The sequence below is a fragment of the Haliotis asinina genome, chromosome 2 (assembly GCF_037392515.1).
Source record: "Haliotis asinina isolate JCU_RB_2024 chromosome 2, JCU_Hal_asi_v2, whole genome shotgun sequence".
Lineage (NCBI taxonomy): Eukaryota > Metazoa > Mollusca > Gastropoda > Lepetellida > Haliotidae > Haliotis > Haliotis asinina.
Genome location: NC_090281.1, coordinates 28051761 through 28076161, shown reverse-complemented (window position 1 = coordinate 28076161; position 24401 = coordinate 28051761). Strand labels below are relative to the sequence as shown.

Below are 24401 nucleotides of genomic sequence, written 5' to 3'. Positions count from 1 at the left end.
TCATCCTTCCCCCGAATGGCTAGGAAAATTTGAAAACTAGCAGTACACATGCAGTACACCTAAGACCTACCCACACGCAGTACAGCTAAGACCTGCCCACATGCAGTACACTAAGAGATGCCCACATGCACTACACCCAAGACCTGCCCACATGCACTACACCTAAAACCTGCCCACATGCAGCGCACCTAAGACCTGTCCACATGCAGTACACCTAAGACCTGCCCACATGCAGTACACCTAAGACCTGCCCACATGCCGTGCAACTAAGACCTGCCCACATGCAGTACACCCAAGACCTGCCCACATGCAGTACACCTAAGGCCTGCCCACATGCAGTACACCTAAGACCTGTCCACATACAGTGCAAATAAGACCTGCCCACACGCAGTACACCTACGACCTGCCCACATGCAGTGTACCTAAGACCTGCCCACATGCAGTTTTTGATAAACAGGAGAGTGTTCAAAATAGAGTATCTCGTGCAATTTAGAATTTAGAACTTCTGCTTCATTAATGCACAACGTGTGCACTTAGTGAAGAAACATTGTGAAGAGCTGTAATGCATATCTACAACTGTTTAAGACCGGCGGTTGGGTCATGTTGGCTTTCTTCGTTATCACTGACTGTCAGAGCTAAGGCATTACGGGCAGCCTCGTTCTGTATGACTTCGTCGTTACTGAATCAGCGAAATGATTCGTTAGGCCAGGTAACATCGATAGCATCCCACAAAGCGTCGGTGACGTCTACTGAACGTTTTTAATTTACATATACGTCGAAGAGTACAAGTGAAGCGTGACAGCTGACACAAGTAACAGCAAAAACGACGTGATGGCGAATTTCGCAGGCCGAGTTGTACTTATTACGGGTAAATATGACAAACTGTTTTTCCTGCACATGTACATGCATGTAGAAGGTTGTAAGTCAGCTCAGGAACGCTATCAGTGCGTCGGGGAGTTACGCGGGCCATATCATGCCTGTTCGTTTTTGTTATCGCCCTACTAAATGTGCAAGGCCATCGTTACAGTGCACGAGCGGGGCCATGTCCCTCCAGGAGAAGACTTTACGACAATTTTCTATAATTTTTCGTTCTGTTAATTTCCAGTATGTCGGATATCAGTTGTATCAAATGTAATTGATTTGTTTTTAGAAATAGTGCAGAATTTAATGTGTGTCAGGGAGTGAGATGAGTTTATGGACCCACTGAAAGTACTAATTATAAATTAAAAAGTTATGTATGTTGGCTTGTGAGTGGTTGACCGAGTGAGCGAGTTAGCTATTTTGTTGTGTGAGCGGATCCTTGCAGAGCCAAGGTAGAAAATTGCGAAGAAAGAAATTTGCCACTAATTTGCAAATGGATATGAATCCCATTGTTCAATTACATTTTCTAGGTCTTCCGTCCATTCAGTTAACTAAAGACACACTGTGTACTAAACGTATTTACCATAAATAATAAACATCAGACAGACAGATAATCTGCATAACCTAATTTACGTGTTTATTTTTGCTCCTCTATTCCCCAGGAGCTAGTTCCGGACTTGGGGAGGGAACAGCTTTGCATTTTGCCAAACATGGAGCCAAACTCGCGTTAACGGGGCGAGATAGGACGAGACTGGACGATGTCGCCAAGCGATGCTCTAACTGCGGGATACCTGCTGACGACGTGAGTGTTGTGAAGTGTATTGTACTTCCGGTTTTGTGCACCATTAGTACCAGGTCGTATTACCTGACACACCCAGTTGACTTCTTACATACATTATGAATTAACACAGATAATATTTTGGTATGGCCTCTTCCTATCCGTGCAGTGCGCCCATCTGAGTGAGAACGTGGGTGAACATATCAAAACGTAACATGTTCAAGCATGAATACTGTCTGCTATACTCAGCCCCAAAAGCACTTTGGGCTGAACGTTCAAGCTGTTACACAACACTCCAAACAGATGATATACAGTGTTCCCAGAAAGTATTGAGAAAATCTTTGTTTTTTTTCTAATGATGCTAAGATTGGAAAAAGGGCTTTCACTATGCACTAAGCATACTAAATAAAGGGAGAGAACTCCCAACAAGAGTTATCTGCCTTGTCTGAGCAGACGGCTTCCTGTGTTGACATGGCAGAATTTACAGCAAGAGAGAAAAGAAAGCTCATTCTAGATGATTTTGAAAGGGGTGAGGCTGCTGCTAAAGTGTTAGCTTGTAGACATGGTATTCCTCTGTCTACAGTATACAGAACTTTGAAGTGTATTCAAACAGGAACCGGGATAGAGCACAAAGCAGGGGCAGGTCGGCCTAGGGAATTCAGTGTTGTGGATCGCCGAAGACTTGGGCAGATTGTGAGTAGGGGCAAATTGAAAAGTGTTGAGAACATCAGAAATGAAATGATTAGCAGAGGAAGTCCTCAGGTATGCAATGAAACAGTTAGGCAGGAATTACAGAGACTTAATTGGGGAAAAAAACGTGGAATTCCCTCGCCGTTGATGAAAGATGCACAAAAGGAAAAACGTTTAAACTGGTGTCGGACTCATGAAAATCAAGATTGGGATAATGTTTTCTTTTCGGATGAAAGTTCTGTTTGGCTTTTCCCTAATTGTGTGAAAATTTGGACCAAAGATACTGTCAAACCTATAGTCTGGTTCATAATTATTGAGAATTTTTCTTCTTACTTTGAGCTATCCTAACACCTCAACTGATTCACTGATACTAAAAACTAAGTAATGGTATAAGGGAGATAACTCATCTTGGCCTACTGAGTATAGTACAATTAGAGTTACCTCCCCTGAATTTGTAGCAGACGTCATTTTCCTCAACACTGTCAACAATGTCTGCTGAAGATAAAAGAAGGTTGATTTTTGAGTTGTGTAATCAAGGAATTGATGATGTAAATACATTGGCAGAGAGAACAGGAACTCCTCTTTCTACTGTGTATAGGATTAGGAAGAATTTTAAAGAGGGAAAGGAATTTGGGCACCAGAAAGGAGCAGGGAGACCCAGAAAATTGGACTTCTCAGATCGCGTCCGGCTGGGAATTTTAGCGTCTAAAAAGCAAAGGGCAAGCATCTCCAACATCAGGTATGAAATGATAGAAAGGGGATCAACAGTTGTATCAAAATCTACAGTTAGAAGAAATTTGATTGATTTTGGATGGGAGAAAAAGACTGGAATTCCTTCTCCTCTCATGAAACAAGAACATAAAGACAACAGAGTGGTGTTGAGTGGTGTTTGGCACATGAAAACTTTCACTGGGAAAATGTGATTTTTACTGATGAAAGCTCAATATGGGTATATCCCAATAATGTGAAAATATGGACAAAGTCTGCGTCAGCACCCTTGTATCGACGGCCTAAATACAGCCCAAAGTTTCATGTATGGGGAGGGATAGCCTTATTAGGAACGACCCCGCTGTGTGTGTTTGAGGGAAATCTGACAAGTCAACGCTACACTAACATATTAGATAATTTTCTCCTTCCAAGTGCACATGTGTTTTATGGAAATGACTTGATTTTGCAGCAAGATAATGATCCTAAACACACCGCAAAACATGCCAAGCAGTGGTTTCAGGAGAAAAATGTGACTGCATTACCATTTCCTGCATATAGTCCTGACTTAAATCCCATTGAGAACATTTGGGGGATGATGAAGGAATGTGTGAATCAAAAGGGGTTGACAAAAATTGAAGACATGAAGAGAGAAGTGGTCCGATACTGGGACAGCATAACTCACGAGACACTAACCTCTCTGATAGGAAGTATGCCTACCCGTCTTAGACTGTGCCGTGAAGCTCAACGAGACTTGATAAAATATTAAATTGTTACTTACACAACATGAAAAGGTCAGTTCACTTTCAACAACACGCTCAAACTGAACGTGAGCGACAGTATGTTAAAACTCAAAGTGAGGAACAGCACTCTCAGATTCATCGTGGGCAACAACACGCTCAAACTGAACGTGGGCGACAGTATGTTAAAACTCAAAGTGAGGAACAGCACTCTCAGATTCATCGTGGGCAACAACACGCTCAAACTGAACGTGGGCGACAGTATGTTAAAACTCAAAGTGAGGAACAGCACTCTCAGATTCATCGTGGGCAACAACACGCTCAAACTGAACGTGAGCGACAGTATGTTAAAACTCAAAGTGAGAAACAGCACGCTCAGGTTCATCGTGGGCAACAACACGCTCAAACTGAACGTGGGCGACAGTATGTTAAAACTCAAAGTGAGGAACAGCACTCTCAGATTCATCGTGGGCAACAACACGCTCAAACTGAACGTGAGCGACAGTATGTTAAAACTCAAAGTGAGGAACAGCACTCTCAGATTCATCGTGGGCAACAACACGCTCAAACTGAACGTGAGCGACAGTATGTTAAAACTCAAAGTGAGAAACAGCACGCTCAGGTTCATCGTGGGCAACAACACGCTCAAACTGAACGTGAGCAACAACACGCTCAAACTGAACGTGAGCAACAGCATGTTAAAACTCAAAGTGAGGAACAGCACTCTCAGATTCATCGTGAGCAACAATACGCTCAAACTTAACGTGACCGACAGCATGGTCAAACTCAACGTCACCAACAGTATGCTGAAACATAACGTGAACACCACCATGCTGACCCATAAACTATTGTTAGTATTCGAGCTTGACACATGGTTAGGCTATGTGGAATAGTTGGAATATCGCTGAAAGTGGCGTTAAACAATAAACGTGATAACATACAGAGTAGAGATTGTGGGTAGAACAGTGGAGATGATAACAGATGATATCCCCTCGCGTTTAATTTACATATTGTGTGTAGTGCAGTGGAGGTGATAACAGAACAGATGAATTCCTCTCTCTTTTGACTTCCAGATTCGGACCCATTACGGTGACCTGACTGACGCGGCGTTCCGGACGGCCACTATTGAAAACACGGTTGCCAAGTTTGGCAGACTCGACGTATTGGTACGTGTGTCAACCGGTCACCGACGTTTATTGCCTGAATTGAAAATAAGCATACTCACACGCACACACCACACACACACAGACACACACCACTCACACACACCAGACAGACAGACAGACAGACAGACAGACAGACAGACAGACAGACAGACAGACAGACAGACAGACACACACACACAGCTAATGGAAGGAATTACGGCAAATTTCTACATTATTTGTTAACGGCGTCATATGTCATGCCCTCGGAGGCTTCCTAATTCCAGACGTAAACAACCTCCGGGGGCATGACTTATGACGCCCTTTTGCAGTGACGATCTTTTCCTTAATAATCTATAGCTCCGACAACACCCCACACCTAAACGCATCCAACACGGGTGGTCAAAGATGGATAATTATAAAAATGAAAACAGTAGAATCTAGAAACAAAACTCACCGAGACGGGTGTTCCTTCGAGTGACGCCATGTTTTGATGTGTGAGTTTCAGGACGCAACCAACAAATCACGGAAGAGAGCCGAGAAATCTCCGAAGATTGCCGAGCTTGTTTCAAGCATTAACGACATTGTTTCCGATAGGCGCGTTGTGTTTCTGTTATTACCGCGAAACTACGAAAATCACTGCAATTGTTTCGCGAGTGGGCTGCGTTTGTTTACATTTGAGATGCAATTCCTTCAAATTTGCCGTAATTCCTTCCATTACTTAGAGGGGCCTCATACTCAGAATGCAACATGTGTGATTTTAGTCTTTTGGTCTGGGCATAAAAAACATGAACATTTTTTATCACGCAATTTTAAGCTTGCTAGGGTAGGGTATATTAGATGTTAAAATAGCACAACCGGTGACCTACCGTCTAGTGTCGCCGTTTTTATAAACACACCTGGTATTTCGAGATTAATTCCCCCCTTACTCTCTGTGCAACCCTAAAGAAATGTTTGAGTTTACATATGTGTACAAAATTGTAAGTATCATTTTTTAATTTCATTTTGCGTTTCTTTTTTGTAGAGTATATATACAATCGTAATTTTAGGATGCTTTTTGCTTTACGGCTACACGTGTATGACTGGGTGTAAGTGTTGATCATCCGTTTGTCTCCCCTCTCCCACCTGTACTGCAGGTAAACAACGCAGGTTTGTTCTTCCCTGGGGAGTCCATGGGGATGTCGGAGACCCAGTACGACCAGACGATGGACCTCAACATGAAGGTGCCTTTCCTCCTGTCACAGCTCGCAGTCCCCCACTTGGAGAAGACGCAAGGTGGGTAACTTTGGGGTAGAGGCATTGTGGATACATCCGTTGGAGACGCAGGGTGAGTACATCTGGGGGGTGGGGGTGGGAGTGACGTATGGTGGGTATATCTCTAGACGACGCAGGGTGGGTACATCTGGCGGAGTATCGGGCGTATCTGTTGGTACATAAGGTGGGTACGTCAGAGAAGAGCCTTATGGGTAGAGCTTCACGGTATTACCGGTATATAGCAATACGCTTTTCAAACGATACGTATTGCAATATTACTTCTGAGAACCGGTATATTGGGTAAAACAACATATAAAGTTCTTTGTGATCATCCTTACGTTTTGAATTTAAATTTCATTCACAACAAGTTTTTCCTGCGTTATTCAATGATAAAACGGCATGCTGCAATACTACGAATTGTATAATAAAAAGAAAATAGACTAAGCAAGACTCCCTGACTAAGCAAGTTAATTTTGAGATTGCTGCTATCTGAGCCATGAGCTATATATGGGGACTAATGTAGAAAATAGGATCGCCATGAGTAATTAGCGGTACTTACTGTCAAACACTTAAGTTTTCAATATATCGCAATACGAATTGCAATAAGGGTGCCTGAATCACAATATGGAAGCTGTCTAAACGGGCAGTCATCGGGATTGAAAAATAATCCTGTTTAGACAGAATGCCGGATTGTAGAGTTTATGATAAATGCACAAACCACGGACGAAACTGAGATTATATACTGGTGTTGACAACTTGCCGGATTGGTCAGATGCCGGTTATGACAGCTTCCACTGTATTGCAATACATTTCATTTGCCAATACACAGCCCTACTTATCTGGAGGAGACTTAGGGTGTGTATTGTGCCTTTGTCTCCAAATGAGAACGACGAATTGCAAAATGATTCGTTTATAAGAAAACGTGATTGGTTAGACATCGAGGCATCAGCAGAAGGGTGAATTTGGTGTTGGACTGCTGTATGCTCAAGGTTGTGGACAAGGGCTACAACTATAAACCGTTTTTGATATAATTAAATAAATAGTATTATTTGCTTACTTTTGGTTTACTTTTGACTTGCAAATAATATTCTATGATGTACCAACCTTCGTAGTATTGTGCATTCTTGTAAAACGTGAAATGGTGTAATGCAATGCCACCAAACACTGTTTTTTCCATTGAAGAATTAAACATGATTTTCGTTGCAGGGAACATTGTAAACATTTCAAGTCTTTTCGGGGCTAAGGTGGTAAGTAAAACTGGATTTTTCTTTATGAAATGGTCATTTTTCTATATTTCGGACTCGTGAAGAACCGGGTTATAATTGTTCTTAACTAACCAATGTTTGGCGTGGTGGTCATATCGGTGACGTGGTTGACTATGTCATCCTGCAGTCAAAACTCATTTATCCGGACGTTCACGGTTCCTCCTATATTGATAAACGAGTTTCCGGTTACCTGAATTTCCTGTGACGTACGCGGAGTTACTCCATCTCACTAATATCTACCGACTCGCTTGACATGAATGTAAATTGTAATTTGATTGTCACGTGATCTAGTCCGATTAACTTGGGATTACATTTTAACTGGAGCCCCCAAATTAAAAAAAGCTAAAAAACGAAACGTTTGTTAAATCATCTGTTGCCATAGGGATACTCCAAGTGTGGCATGTGTTCCAGACACCGATGGCTGGAATCTACTGTGTCAGCAAGGCCGCCCTGGACATGTTCACTCAGTGTCTGGCTTTGGGTGAGTCGGGGCGGTGGGGTGACAAGCGTTCGCCCGTCACACTGAAGACTTGTTTGAAAACAATTTCTGGTGCCCACTACTGTGATATTGCTGGAATATTGCTAAAAGCGGCGTAAAACTAAACTCGCATACTCTTACTAGGTCGAATTAAATTGCTACAAACTAGTGTAGGGAACTGATTGAAATCTAACAAATAATATTGTTACTAACGAAAAGTCATTGAAAATTGTTAGCGTCATCTTTTAGATTTTTCTATCCAGGGTTTTAAATATTGCAGATATGTATGACATGATGCACCTTGCTACTTTAAAGTGATGGGTAATACATCATGAACGTAAACTTCCTGGAGTCATTTAACAAGTATTCAGTTATGACTTTTCAGTTAGTGCAGTTATTTTTCTGAGAAAAAAACATGTTTAAGGTCCTGACAGTTTCAAAGATATGTTCCATTATCAAGTATTTGAAACACTAAAACATTCGTTCCAAAATCGTTTGTGTTCGATATTGAGAAAATGTAATCGATTTCTTGGTCGGTTGTTCACCGCAACCAATCTTCGATTATTTCAGTTAATCGGAGGTGTTGGCCATCTATAGCCCGATTTCATATCGTATCGTCCTCAATAGTTACACTGATTTAGATTTAATTACTAATTTTAAATATCTAACTGTGATGATCTAGTTATTTTACTGTCCTTCGTTGAGAAGTGCTTATAATTTAATTTTAATCATTATAAATCTCTACCTTGTTTTAGTCACGATATGGCTGAAATATTGCCGATCTTAACTCACTCATTTAGTTCAAACATTCAAGCAGACAGGGTGCAAAAAATGTTTTACTGACTGAAAGTGTATGTATGTATATTTATTGTAACATGCTAGTTGTTTATGCAAGGTTTATTTTATTTTGCAGAGCTCGCGCCCAAGAAAGTTCGGGTGAATTCTGTGAAGTGAGAATTAGCTGTTCATAATATTGATGACCACGATCTTTTGTGGATAAATCTTCTTTTAATTGTTTGACACACAACATTTCGGGATCATTTCAGACCCCTTCATCAAATGACCCCGGAACATTGTGTGTCAAAGAATTAAAGATCTTTGTCATATATAACAACTTCTAAATGCTGCTAAACGATATTGCAATAGTGATGCCTGGTGAGTGACGAGTAAGGCTGGTTGATTATAAGTGTTGCCTGCGTGTAGCTAACCTTACTATGTAACATAGATGACAGCAGAGAGACACTTTAAGGGGGGTGGGGTGGTGGGGTGGTGGGGGTGTAGAGGGGCGGAACTATACCCAACGGTCTGCCTTTTTCTGAAAGTGGCCTGTGACTCGAGAATGTGTATTTAGGGAAATCATCTGTCCTAAATTGATATATACTAATCAAAAGTAGTTATGGAACACGATATTTTTTCTGATTTCTATCAATATATCATGCTATAAGTATTACACAATAAGTCGGCCTCACATACCCTGAACCACATTATTTTCCAATGCGGAAACTGGAGTGAGTCCAGATTTTACCAGCTAACTGAAACTGCTTTTTTTATTTTAAATGGAGTTGGATATTACTAGTTCTGTGAACTACATACATTTAGAGACTAAACGGTAGTCAGTCTGCATATGTATTTTATTGTAAGTTGATTGTAAGGTGTTTTGAATCATATTTGTAGGCGTATCAACTGCCCCAAGCCAAGTCTTATTTAACGCTGGAATACAGTCTGAAATCTACTAAGAAGGAATGTAGTCTATCAATACCAACACAATCACAGCCCGTTCAACTTTGTAATTGTCTGTCCATCAACACAAGTACTATCATATACAGTTCATTTATACCCCTGATACCCGTGAAGGTCCCGGGGTAGAATAGGACTTCAGCAACCCATGCTTGCCATAAAAGGCGACTGCGCTTGTCGTAAGAGGCGACTAACGGGATCGGGTGGTCAGGTTTGCTCACTTGGTTGGCACATGTCATCGGTTCCCAATTGTGCAGATCGATGCTCATGTTGTTGATCACAGGATTGTCTGGTCCAGACTCGATTATTTAAAGACTACCGCCATATAGATGTGATATTGCTGAGTGCGCCGAAAAAGTGAACTCACTCACTCACTCATACCCCTGATAAAAACCGTCACGATATGGTGGAGAAACTGCCTACGTGGCGTTAAATATTTACTCACTCACTCAGATAAAGCTCACTGTCTGTGCTCAACGTCAAACTAGCATCTAAGCTATTTGCACCATTTTTGTTTTAGCCCAGGCACTGTGCAGACACCGTTATTTGACCGAGAAGGTTCTGTCCTCCACGGCAAAGATGACGAGATACAGAAGGTGAGTGTAAATTTCTATACAACGTTGACGCTGGTCAGATAGATCTCATCAGCACTGTAGGATGCGTCGAAATACACGTCACTAGGAGCACTTCACTAGGTCTCATTACATACGAATTATACCAATCGAGTGTCCTTGTCACGAGGTCACGAGTATCGTATAATTCGCATGTAATGAGACCGAGTGTGATATTTTATTTATTACCCACGTTTTACATACATTAAATTGACCAAATATTGTATTTTTGTTATCTTTATGGTTTCAAAACGAAACCGGTTTCATGAAGAGGTTGCGGAGGCATTGTGTACTTTATTACCCACGTGGTCAACGTACGGGTAGCTGCATGTGTCGTGACGACGTGACTTGAGATTCTAACGATTTGGTTGGATAACGAGAGATGACCTCTCATGCAGTTACGTCTCCATTCATAACAAGCACGTGAATTAACGTCATTGCGGTGTAACTTCATGCAAAAGTGTACAACAGTACAACATTCTTCCGCAACGTCTTTCTGAAAACGGTTTTGGATTTTCGTTTGAAACCATAAAAATAACAAAACAAACTCTATTTTGTCAATTTATGCATGTACAACGTGGATAATAAATAAAATACCACAGTTGGTCTCATTACATACGAATTATATGAAACTGTTAACCTCCCTATGGTATTCGGACACTCGTTCCGTATAATTCGTATGCAATGTGAGGTATTAGCTATTCGCCGTGTAGTATTCGCTATTTACAGGTCACATCTCAAATGAGGGTGACAACTGAAAATATTACCCGCTGCCATGGTAAGTGGCAAACTCTCCACCGCGAAACTGTATCTGTAACAGTTGAAACACGTCATGGTATGACGCATGCAGTGCCCGGAGTTCACTGTGTAGAAATTTATTTTACCGGCTTTAACTGCCCTACTTTTAACTATTTTATACATTGACTTATTTGCACAAACAACTAATAAACAAGATTAACCATCTTATAACAATTTTGAGCAGTTTTGAATATGTTTCACTGCTTTTTAAAGCCAGTCGAGAGACACACGCCATTTTATTTACATGCCATTTATTTCGTAGCGATCTTCAAAATAAAATGATATTTTGTACATTTAACATGGTGGTAAGATAAACACGTTGTATGGTTATGTAGAGGGTGATGGGGTCTGATGTACTCTTTGTAGCGGTGTTACCCGAGCCGGTAAGAATACAGGTTACTAATATTGGCAAAGGTATTGTCTATACATTCTGGAACGACGAAATAATACACTATATACCCGCATGTGTGGCTGCTTGTGCAGGGTTTATAGTGCTAGTTCACTGAGATACCATGCCGTAGTTAACAAGTGGTACCACTGGTTAAATAATTCAGAACATCACATTTTTGGTTACGCCAGTTACTATAAAAAGCAGATCAGAAATGACTGTCAACAGTTTTTCTCGAACTTCACGGTAGTATGGAACAACTTTCAGACTGACAACTCCCAGTCCAGGCCACGCGCAGAGATATATTTTGAATTCTTCATTTGCAGTGCAATGGGTAATTTCTGAAGAGTGACTGATACTGAATGGGGGTACTTTCCATGGACAAAAGAAAGTGTCTTCCTTTTTAGATGTCTCTCGATAAGTAGATACGAATCAGTCGTTCATGACATGAGAATGCCAGGTGTTTATAACAATTTTCGCATTCGTAGTCTCTGATTGATAGGCCGTTCTGAATTAGACGTGTAATGAGATGTCTTCAGATCTATGTTTAGGGGAGATTGTTGTTGACCGTTGTGGTAATATTTAAAGAAAGGTTATTATTATACATTTACAGCTCCTGGAGGCACAAGCCAATGCTACGCCTCTCGGCAGACTGGGAACACCCCAAGACATTGCTGGAGCTATTGGCTACCTTGCCTCCGACGCTGCAAGTTACGTGACGGGACAGATCCTTTTAGTCGATGGAGGTCGACATTGTACCTTAAAGTGAAGCTCGGGTTATGAAGTCGAAGCTGAGGACGCATCAGTTAAATTCAGCATGGTCAAACCAGATCTGCTTATAAGCTTGGATTATTTTGGGAAAATGCGTATATGTAATAAAGATGAGAAGTGAATTGTCGCATATGTAAAACCGCTTGATGCTTGGTAAGAGTAGAGTCGTCCGCCATAGAATGATTACACCACACAGTTATGGCAGCTTGAGCTGGGAGGTTGTAGTCAAAGTAGTCTCTCTCTCTCTCTCTCTCTCTCTCTCTCTCTCTCTCTCTCTCTCACACACACACACACACACACACAGACACACACAGACACACACACACACACACACGCACGCACACGCACGCGCGGACACATAGAGAGGAAGGCACGTATTTGGCAGTATAGCTGCGTATTTAAATAGAGCATGTAACCCGGCATAGTTGTTTAAATAACCGAGGAACACTTTTTCTCAGCGAATTAGCATGCCCTACAGAAGTTAACAGGTTGATTACTTTGATTCACAAGGCCGTGGAAAAAATGTAACACTGCGCATGATATCTAGGGCTTTCGGTTCCTGATGATAATTTGGTAATTTTCATGCGTTATTTCTGGATTCATCACGAGTGTCCTTTATATTGGGAATATATGAATTGTATGGGGAATATTGAAAATGGTTTTAATTGTTTAAGTCATGTGACATTAATCATTTTGTGCCATGTGTGCTTGTGTTGTCAGAATAAAGAACAATTTATCGTTCTTTTTGCGTTTTTATTTTTCTTTCAGTTATTCCACTAGATTCAGGTAGCACGTTTTCCTTATGGTTTGGATACCCTTGCTATGCTTAATTTACTGCTGAAGAACAGGTGAAGGCAATAGGGCTCGATGGATTGCAATTGCTGAATCTCCAATAGTAATTAATCGATGATAGAAAGGAGAAAAAATAGAACTGTCGATGCTACGATAGTATGTGTGACTATCGATAGTTTAGTAATTGGCTTCCGTTGATAAATGCGCAGCGCAAGATACAGGAGTTGGGAGCTGGAATGTTTGGGAGCAGACTTGCAGCTGCAGCTTCATTGAGTTTGTGTTTTAACCGTTTACTCCTTCTGGGGTTCAGGTTTCTTGTCAGTTATTTGAAGAGACTGAAACTACAACTTTTTATTCCATATACACAATACATTCATTCGGAAAATGACTTCAAATGAGACAATTTAAGGGAAAAGACTATTGCAACAGTATTGGAACAGTTGGTCGAAACAGACTATTGCTATCGCAATAGTTGTTTCCCCCTCAATAATCACCCCATTTCAGCAACCAATGCTTGTTGTAACAGGCAATGAACGGTATCGGTTGGCCTGGCTCGCGGATTTGGTTGACACGTCATCGTGGCCCACTTGTGTAGACTGAAGTTCATAATGTTGATCACTGGATTGGACTGTACTGTTTATAGAACGTCGACATATAGCTGGATTACTGCTGATTGATTAACCATCCATCCAGCCAGCCAACCAACCAACCAACCAGACATTGTATGTTTAGTCACATCAGCAGTTGGTTGGTGATAAAACAAACTTTTACACCATTAACATGTCAAAATCATAATATATACCGCTAGTTCAATCAGTATTATTTTTTCCTCCCAGAATTATGTTTACGTCCTTTATCTGAGCAGTACAGTATAGGTAGCTCCGTAGTACACAAAGTGCAGCGTACCCTTGATTAAATTGTGAAATTTCATGCTGTTCACAGATATGTATAAATATAATGGTCAAAATAAGCGTGTAAATGAAGTGTTACAATTTCAGATGTTTCTAAACACATTTTCACATTATCAGACACATTTTACTTGTTTTCAAGCAAATCAGCAGAAATTGTTTTCAAAGACTGAAATCATAGGAATGATTCTTTTACAATTTTAACTCTACAATTGTTTCTTGTTTCAAAAGTTTAAAAACTGGTGACTTTAAATGGTTTATCTCTGTCTCAAAGCAGAATTTCATTTCAATATTTCTTTTGTATATCTAATCATTATTTCGTGTATTTCGGCATGTCGAAAATGGGACAATTTAACTTTTCTGAAAACGACGCATTTCACCTAACTATTAATTCTTTTGAGATTTTGCTTAAAGCTGTGTTGTTAAGCATTCTTGTGAACTAATACCTACTTAGGTACCTTTGGTTTTTCAGTAAGTCATAAAGGTAGAGGTTAATGTTTGATTTGACGTTTAGTGTATATCAGGGAGGCATGTAACTGGCATAACAGATGTATCACTTAAGTAAAGCATTCATCTGTGACATCATGCTAGGACATGATAGCGTATAGGCCATGCCCCCAACCACACAAGTATGCAAATTAGATAATGGATTTTTACTTTCTGTCTGAGCACAATTTCATTGAAAAGTTAAATATCAGTGACATTGTGCCAGAGATAAAATCAAATGACACAGAACAGTTGTTGCTACCGTTAGTTTAGTTTCCAGTAGTTTCCGCAAAATTCTGTTTGTTGCTAATGTTGGTAGTTACTTCTTCAGATGGAACCAGTAACGTGAACATGATATATAGAATTCGTGTACTCGTGAGTTTTGTTGTTGTTTTATTTTTCAATATGGGCAGTATTTATCACTATTTTTGCTATTTATCTGTGGATAAAAGTACAACGATTGGTAAATAAGGCATGGGAGGTGGTCCAGAAGCTGAGAAACTACAATTAGGAAAAGCCATCACTTTTGCAGTCAATGGATTAACGTGTTTGCATTTAAATCCAAATAAAATATTCTTTTGTGAAAAATAAATTCCACCCTCTGAAACAGTTGTAAGCCATTTTTCAACTTCCTTCCATATGGAAATTGATTGAAATGTTGGTTCAAAATTAGTCATCAATGTCTTCCAGTGAAGATCCTGGTTAGAACTGACCTTCAGTAACTCGTGCTTGTCGTAAGAGGCGACTAACGGGATGGGGAGGTAAAGCTCGCGGACTTGGTTGGCACATGTCATCGTCTCCTAACTGCGTAGATCGACGGTCATGCTGTTGATCACTGCATTGTCTGGTCCAGACTCGATTATTTACAGATCGACGCCATACAGCTGGGATATTGCTGACTCAGTCATCAGCCGTGACGTCCCCCGCAAAGGTAAACACGCTGTCAGTATAATTTCTTCACAGCTAGAACTACCTATATGCCGAATGCAGTCACTGTGAATATTTAGAATTTATCAAATGAATTTCAAGATCTGCTCTGATCACCAAAGTTTTGTTTTGCATAAAATCTCAGTCCCATCCATGGCTTGTACATTTATCATCAGCTCTACAATCCAGCACATTTTATGCCAATGTTGACAACTTGCTGGATTGGACAGATGTCGGTTTGGGCAGCTTCCCCTGTAATACGATCAGATAATCGGAAAAACAAAGGAACAAAACTTTGGTGCATAATACATAAATCCGGTTATTCTTGTTTAACAATACACATAATGCATTAAACCAAATTCATACTTTTTGCCTCATGCAGTACTTCACATTTTAATCATTGACACAGAGATATAAATAGATTAATTCATTTTCTTTTAACATTCAAGGTAAATATTGACGTCTAGTGCCGTTTTCGTTTGCTCGGGGATATCACGATAACCAGAGCAGATCTTGAAATTCATTTGATACTTCTAAATATTCACTGCATTCGGCATATAGGTAGACAGATATCTATATGGGATACGAAGTACTTTGACAACTGTCTGTCAGATCAAGCTGTCATAACGGCATGATGTAACTATTCTACGGCGGACGATACTCGTCTTCACTTGAAGGCACAGCCTCCACCCTCATCGACTAAATGGATCTGTCCCGTCACATAGCTCGCAGCGTCTCAGGCAAGGTAACCAATAGCTTCAGCCACATCTTGGGGTGTTCTCAGTCTGCCAAGAGGGTTGACAGTCTCTTGGTCTTCCAAGAACTGTAAATGTACACCAATAATTTAATTGAGGAAAATAGTACCACAACGGCCATTCCCATTAAAATCACCCCTACAAAAAGATCTGAAGATATCTCACGACAAGTTTAGTCACAAATACCTTTACCCGTCCAAACAGAGAGTAAATTACATAAGATCGAGAAAAGCCGAAGTCAGTTTCTGATCATGTACTCACACACTAACCTGAATGACGATTAACCCGAACGACGCTAATGGGCCTTACGACTGACTCGTCGCTATTAAAGGGAGAAAACATCTAAATATCTTTCCTTTGGGAATTACCTTCAGACAGTGTCGGTCATCTTTCAATATCCCAGGTGTTCTTGTGCTCAGTTTTGTCTTGGAGAATCAGGAACTCAACATATTTTTCTGAAACTTTGGGTTACCACTTCGATCTCCATTCTGCAACATTCGCTAGCACTCTCATCTTAATTAGGTAACTCTGAGTTGCAAGCTGCTTCCAACTCACAAGCGAGAATCGAGATGTGAGGTGAGGTGAGGTGAGGTGAGGTGAGGTGAGGTGAGGTGAGGTGAGCGAGACGTGTCTTCGCGTCGCATTTCATTTATATAGAGAAGTGTATGCCACTATGGAGTTTCTTGAAGCAGACCTGATTGATGCAAGTTATATTTCTAGCATACAGTATCATACCGAAATATACACAGATACCCCGTTGATGTTGAGAGCTATCCACGGAAACAATAAGTACAATTTTCTTAACTTCTTTTGGAATCGAAGCACTTCCGCTCTCTGCGGCGTGACACTATTCAGTTGACTATATAGGGGTTTGAGAGTGAAGGGGTTTCCACAGCCCTAGAATCGAACCACTACCGCTCTCCGCGGCATGACACTGTTTAATTGACTACATAGGGGTCTGAGAGTTTCGGCTGTTCGTCTTTTATATTCGAGCGTTGATAAGACAATCCAGGGAAAAACAACATCCCAGTCTATCTGCATAGACACAGATGACCACCCAAACCATTCACACCACAAATCTAGTGGTTGAACTCACCGCCCTGTTCCCGCTGAGACTTGTTATATTTACAATGTTCCCTACAAAGAGAAAAAACAGGTTTAGTAAGACAACAAAACCGTGTATTATGCTAAAACTACAGAGCACATGAAACTCATCAACTCACCTGAGAAAAAATAGAAACAGAGACGTATATGAGATTCATGACAATATATCAGACAGAAATAATTTTTTTCAATAATTTGACTGAAAATTCATCACGATTCTTGCCTTGCATTTACCTCTGTTCATTAAGAAAGAGCCATTGAGTCAAAATTAGAATTTGACAAATTGTAGTTAATTCCAAAATGCATATTGTGGGACAGTAGCGAGTGGGACTACCTTGGGCATCCATGCACGCAAACATACGCCCCCTCACTGACGTTGTCAGTCGGCGGAAGACGTCAGAGGCAATGCTGTTCCATAAGTTCAAGAAGGTCTGTTCAAGTTCCTATCAGTTCGGTGGAGGTGGGACACACTGTCTCAGCTGACCATCAACATGATGTTCACTGGAGTTCATATCTGAAGAATGCGCTGGCCAAGGCATTGCGTTGACGTTAAAGTTGCGCAGAAAAACTGGATCAATTCTGACTGTGTAAGGCCATGAGGTGTCATCACTCAAAATCCAGTCTTGTTTTGCTCTGGCCACGAATGACGCGCAAAACGACTCCGCGAACTGATGAATTTAAACAGGTCGATCTCTGGCTTCGTTTCTGATCAGACTTTCATCTGTAAAGAGCATTCTCCCCAACTGTTTGCTGGTATCAATTATGGCCTAGCTGCAGCTTAAAGGTCTTGCCCCCAAATTAGCCCTGTCTCATTGTGCTTGTAACATTCTTGGCTTATTCGTGGTGGTTTTTTGGTTAATGCGTGCATGTTCGGTTCAACATCGATATCAGTATTTTGTTTATCAGGATATTGTTGCATTCTGGCGAGCGTTTCCTCAGGTCAAACCTGTTTCACCGTTTTTGTTTTTTATGTTATTACTTTCAAAGTGGCAACTTTCTCTTGCCCGGTAGTTTTACCCGGGTAGGCATATCATAGAATATTGTTTGCATGCTAAAAGTAAACCCTTCTGTATCTGCACACCCACTTTACCCTCACCCATCTCGCCCCCAGATATACCCACACTGCGTCTCCAACAGATGTACCCACCCTGCGTCTCCCGTAGATATACCCACCTTGCGTCTTCTAAAAGTGGGGGACAACGAGCTGTGACAGGAGGAAGGGCACCTTCATGTTGAGGTCCATCGTCTGGTCATACTGGGTCTCCGACATCCCCATGGACTCTCCTGGGAAAACCAAACCTGCGTTGTTTACCTGCAGTACAGGTGGGACAGGTGAGACAAACGGATGATCAACATTCACACATGGTCCAACCTCAAATCAAATGCATCTTTAAATTACGACTGTGTACACGCTGCCAAAGCACCACGGCTATAGTAAACACTGAGGACGTGGCCAGTTCCATAGTTCGTAGACGATTCAGTCTGTTGTCACGGGTTGATTACAATCGTCTCATCACCGTGTTACTGCGGACAGGAACCGTGAAGATCCGGGTTAGAACTGATCTTCAATAACCCATGCTTGTATAAGAAGCAAGTAAGGGAATTGGGTGCTCATTATAGGTGACACTGTTGACACGTGTAGATCAATGCTCATGTTGTCCATCACTGGATCGTCTGGTCCAGACTCGATGATTTCCAGACCGCGACCATATAGCGGAAACATTGATGTGTGCGGCGTAAAACTATATGCACTCACTCCTGGTGATGCCTTGACCCTGATGACGTCATTGCGAACATCCGGTTGCGCCGATGGAAATGCACGGGTGATGGTTATCCTTTGAGGTGGTGGTGCTTGGTCTTCAGTTCATGGACGTTCAGATTTGTGGCCAGCCTTGCTGACTGAGGATGATGTGCAAAATGTTCAGCCACCACTCCACTGTCGTATTCTCGCTCCGCTGTTGATAATCTTGGCATGTGCTTTTAACAGGTTTATGACTACCAATCTCAACCGACTCTTCCTTCGATTCAACAAAACAGTAATTTTCACAACGATGTAAAGGATATTGTGCGGCAATTTGGCAACACGCACACGCACTTTTGGTATTTGTAATGAAAGTACTCTCAATATCTTTACCTTTTCAAAAGTATTCCTCAAATACCCTATGCGTCCTTTCCTTTGTCTGATTGTAAACGGCGACCCTTGATGACTCCTTGATGGAGTGGTCACCAGTTTAACTATACCATCTAAATGATGGATATATACCCCCCCCCCCAAAAAAAAAAAAAAAAAAAAGAAAAGAAAAAAAAAACAAAACAAAAACAAAACAAAAAAACCCAACAACAACAACAACAACAAAAAAACAAAGACAAAAACCCCAAATCCCCCAAAACAAACAAAATAAAAAAGGTGTTCCCTACGACCTATTCGGGTTAGAAGCGTCGCCGAACGCGTACATGTACCAGAACGTCAAGTCTGCCAAACTTTGCGACCGTCCTTTCAATGGTGGTCTTTCTGAATGCCGCGTCAGTCAGGTCACCAGTAAGAGTCAGAATCTGAAAATCACACGAGAGACGAATTCATCTGTTGTGTTATCACATCCACTGTTCTACACAGAATCTGTAAACCATACGAGAGAGGATATCATCTGTTATCACCTCTATTGGTCAACACACAATCTCGGCTGTGTACGTTATCACGTTTGTAATCCACGTTCCACCTATTCCAGATGACCTAACGAGTGCTATCTGATACTATACTGGACAAAAATGTTTAGGGATATTTATCAATTTTGGAATGATGAGCAATGATGTATTTATTCATTGACATACTGATAAAATATCAGCGTGCCGTACTCACGTTGAGTTGATACTATTTGAGAGTGCCGTACTCACGTTGAGTTGATACTATTTGAGTGTGCCGTGCTCACGTTGAGTTGATTCTATTTGAGCATGCCGTACTCACGTTGAGTTGATACTATTTGAGTGTGCCGTACTCACGTTGAGTTGATACTATTTGAGCGTGTCGTACTCACGTTGAGTTGATACTGTATGAGTGTGCCGTACTCACGTTGAGTTGATACTATTTGAGTGTGCCGTACTCACGTTGAGTTGATACTATTTGAGCGTGCCGTGCTCACGATGAGTTGATACTATATAAGCGTGCCGTACTCACGTTGAGTTGATACTATATGAGCGTGCCGTACTCACGTTGAGTTGATACTGGTTGAGAGTGCCGTACTCACGTTGAGTTGATACAATTTGAGCGTGCCGTACTCACGTTGAGTTGATACTATTTGAGTGAGCCGTACTCACGAAGAGTTCATACTATTTGAGCGTGCCGTACTCACGTTGAGTTGATACTATTTGAGCGTGCCGTACTCACGTTGAGTTGATACTATTTGAGCGTGCCGTACTCACGTTGAGTTGATACTATTTGAGTGTGCCGTACTCACGTTGAGTTGATACTATTTGAGCGTGTCGTACTCACGTTGAGTTGATACTGCATGAGTGTGCCGTACTCACGTTGAGTTGATACTATTTGAGTGTGCCGTACTCACGTTGAGTTGATACTATTTGAGCGCGTCGTGCTCACGTTGAGTTGATACTATATAAGTGTGCCGTACTCACGTTGAGTTGATACTATATGAACGTGCCGTACTCACGTTGAGTTGATACTGTTTGAGCATGCCGTGCTCACGTTGAGTTGATGCTATTTGAGCGTGCCGTACTCACGTTGAGTTGATACTATTTGAGAGTGCCGTACTCACGTTGAGTTGATACAATTTGAGCGTGCCGTACTCACGTTGAGTTGATACTATTTGAGTGTGCCGTACTCACGAAGAGTTCATACTATCTGAGCGTGCCGTACTCACGTTGAGTTGATACTATTTGAGTGTGCCGTACTCACGTTGAGTTGATACTATTTGAGTGTGCCGTACTCACGAAGAGTTCATACTATTTGAGCGTGCCGTACTCACGTTGAGTTGATACTATTTGAGGGTGCCGTACTCACGTTGAGTTGATACTATTTGAGTGAGCCGTACTCACGAAGAGTTCATACTATTTGAGCGTGCCGTACTCACGTTGAGTTGATACTATTTGAGCGTGCCGTACTCACGTTGAGTTGATACTATTTGAGCGTGCCGTACTCACGTTGAGTTGATACTATTTGAGTGTGCCGTACTCACGTTGAGTTGATACTATTTGAGCGTGTCGTACTCACGTTGAGTTGATACTGTATGAGTGTGCCGTACTCACGTTGAGTTGATACTATTTGAGTGTGCCGTACTCACGTTGAGTTGATACTATTTGAGCGCGTCGTGCTCACGTTGAGTTGATACTATATAAGCGTGCCGTACTCACGTTGAGTTGATACTATATGAGCGTGCCGTACTCACGTTGAGTTGATACTGTTTGAGCATGCCGTGCTCACGTTGAGTTGATGCTATTTGAGTGTGCCGTACTCACGTTGAGTTGATACTATTTGAGAGTGCCGTACTCACGTTGAGTTGATACAATTTGAGCGTGCCGTACTCACGTTGAGTTGATACTATTTGAGTGTGCCGTACTCACGAAGAGTTCATACTATCTGAGCGTGCCGTACTCACGTTGAGTTGATACTATTTGAGTGTGCCGTACTCACGTAGAGTTAATACTATTTGAGCGTGCCGTACTCACGTTGAGTTGATACTATTTGAGCGTGCCGTACTCACGTTGAGTTGATACTGTTTGAGCATGCCGTACTCACGTTGAGTTGATGCTATTTGAGCGTGCCGTACTCACGTAGAGTTAATACTATTTGAGCGTGCCGTACTCACGTTGAGTTAATACTCACGTTCAGGTTGAGCATGCTTTTGATGATGTTGAGTTTGAAGATACTGTTGTTCACGTTGTAGAAAAATACGTGAAGATCATGTACATATACGACGATCTTGTGCATAACCACCTTTTATCACCTCTACCGACAAATGACTAATGCAGATGACAAGCATTTCACATGTTCTTTTGATCTGTTAAAAAGTTTAATAGCAGCGTGGAGTAAATTGGTACGTGAATGACAAATATCGTGTAAGCAATAGCACTCTCAATCAGCACGTGGCCAGCAGCATACTCAAACTCAATATCATGTTCAACAGCACGCTCAAACTGAACGTGAGAAGCAGTGGTTGAGTAACGAGAATTTTTTACATTTTCAGCAGAAGAAAATACATTGAAGAAAACTGATAATGGAACACACAAAAGGTCAAGTGTGGCGTATTGAATAATCACTTGATCGCATCGGTTTTGGGGTTGGGTATAATTAGATTGTTACGTTTATAGCATGTTCAGTTTTGACTCTTGGACATATTTCGTCTTGGAATGTTCACCCATGTACTCGTTTGTAAAAGCACATTATATGGATAGAAATATGTAATACCAAAGTAGAATAAAATGTTAGTTGTAAACACGCCGTCTGCAATATGTGTAACAGTCCGGAGATTGTGTCGGATATTACAAACTAAACCTACTTGGGGTGTACAAAACCGAATGTACCAAACCTCATCCACAACACTCACATCCCCATCAGGTATCCCGCACTCCAAGCATCGCTTAGCAACACCTTCCAGTCTCGTCTTATCTCGTCCCGTTAGCGAGAGTTTGGCTCCCCTTTTGGCAAAATGCAAAGCCGCCCCCTCCCCAAGTCCGGCACTCGCTCCTGGAGAATGGAGAAACAGGATATTAATATTTATAGAAACATTGAAAAAAACCCCCCAAGATTCGACAAACTTGATTTTGCATCAACAGAACAGCCAGGAACAGTACCGAGCAATGTCGACAACAGAGACACGCATCAACATCAAGAATTCGGTATCAGTGAACATAAGCGGGGTATACGTACGTGCGTGCGTGCGTGTGTGTGTGTGTGTGTGTGTGTGTGTGTGTGTTTCTGTGCAACACGAAACAAATTCAAGAATTTGTCGCCTTGTCTGTTGGTGGCTTCAGTTGAGTTTCATAGCCCTCCTTGTGCACGGTAAGGAATACCAAACACCAGGCATCCTGACACCACGAGAGCGTTCCTGAGATGACTTGAGTTTACACTTGTCTACATGCACTTCTCAATGCAGGAATAGTTTGTTATATTTACCCGTAATAAGTACAACTCGGCCTGCGAAATTCGCCATCACGTCGCTTCTGCTGTCCCGACTGTCTGGCTCGTGTAAGTGTACCTAAGTGTAACTCACTGTCCTAGTCGAGGAAAATCATAGAGAGTAAATAGATGTCACCGTCGACTTGCAGGCTGATAATGTAGGCCGCAGGCAGAGGACAGACAGGGATTGTGGAAAAGAGCATCAACACACTTAGTGCCTGCTGTATGATGTTGTGCGCAGAGCTCAGGTCATATATCAGTTGAAGCTGAAGATCACATGAAACGCAAAACGCAACTTTTAAGATTCTGATACATGTCAGTATGGACTTACAGTAACAAATTAATAATTTAAAAAATTAACTTAAAATGTTGAAAAATACGTTGAATAACATCCTTACCCCCACCCCTCGAATGGCTAGCAAATTTGAAAACTAGTCCAGCTCAAGACAATGCACATGTAGTGCACCTAAGACCTGCCCACATGCTCTACACCTAAGACCTGCCCACATGCAGTACACTAAGACCTGCCCACATGCACTACACCCAAGACCTGCCCACATGCACTACACCTAAAACTTGCCCACATGCAGTGCACCTAAGACCTGCCCACATGCAGTGCACCTAAGACCTGCCCACGTGCAGTGCACCTGAGACCTGCCCACATGCAGTGCACCTGAGACCTGCCCACATGAAGTACACCTAAGCCCTGCCCACAGATCAGATACTAGTTAGTTATGAGTAGAAAGCGTGTGTGCAAGGATTTGTCGGGTGCTTCTTTCACTATCTTGTTCATGACACATCTGAACTCGACGATAACCATCAGGCAGCATAAATACAGAGAAATGTGCAGTGGTGGGGTATTTGGGTAGCCTAGTTGTTAAAGGGTTCATTTACTCATTTACTGCTACTGCAGCTGAAATGGCAGATGTGAAAAAGATGTTATTTCATATGGTATAAGTTCATTCGACGTTTGTTGTGAACCGCACAGATAATGTTCGAAACAGAGCCCTGGACACCTTAAATGGCAGGACAATTTAACAGGAACACAACCAGGAACCTTTCACAGCAACAAAACCATAGAAGG

The 24401-nt window shown here is 41.6% G+C and overlaps 1 protein-coding gene and 1 pseudogene across 1 annotated transcript; one reads left to right on the top strand and one right to left on the bottom strand.

The window, feature by feature from the left end:
- The first annotated feature begins 621 nt into the window (after positions 1 to 621).
- LOC137272422 (3-oxoacyl-[acyl-carrier-protein] reductase FabG-like) lies at positions 622 to 12959 on the top strand. Its single transcript, XM_067804802.1, has 9 exons — positions 622 to 868; positions 1524 to 1663; positions 4848 to 4940; positions 6053 to 6191; positions 7377 to 7417; positions 7847 to 7916; positions 8827 to 8863; positions 10171 to 10246; positions 12061 to 12959. Exons 1-9 carry the CDS (start codon positions 832 to 834, stop codon positions 12214 to 12216), a joined length of 789 nt encoding a protein of 262 aa, XP_067660903.1. The 5' UTR covers positions 622 to 831; the 3' UTR covers positions 12217 to 12959.
- Positions 12960 to 16067: 3108 nt separating this feature from the next.
- LOC137271711 (uncharacterized oxidoreductase TM_0325-like) lies at positions 16068 to 23351 on the bottom strand (annotated as a pseudogene).
- Between the last annotated feature and the right edge of the window lie 1050 nt (positions 23352 to 24401).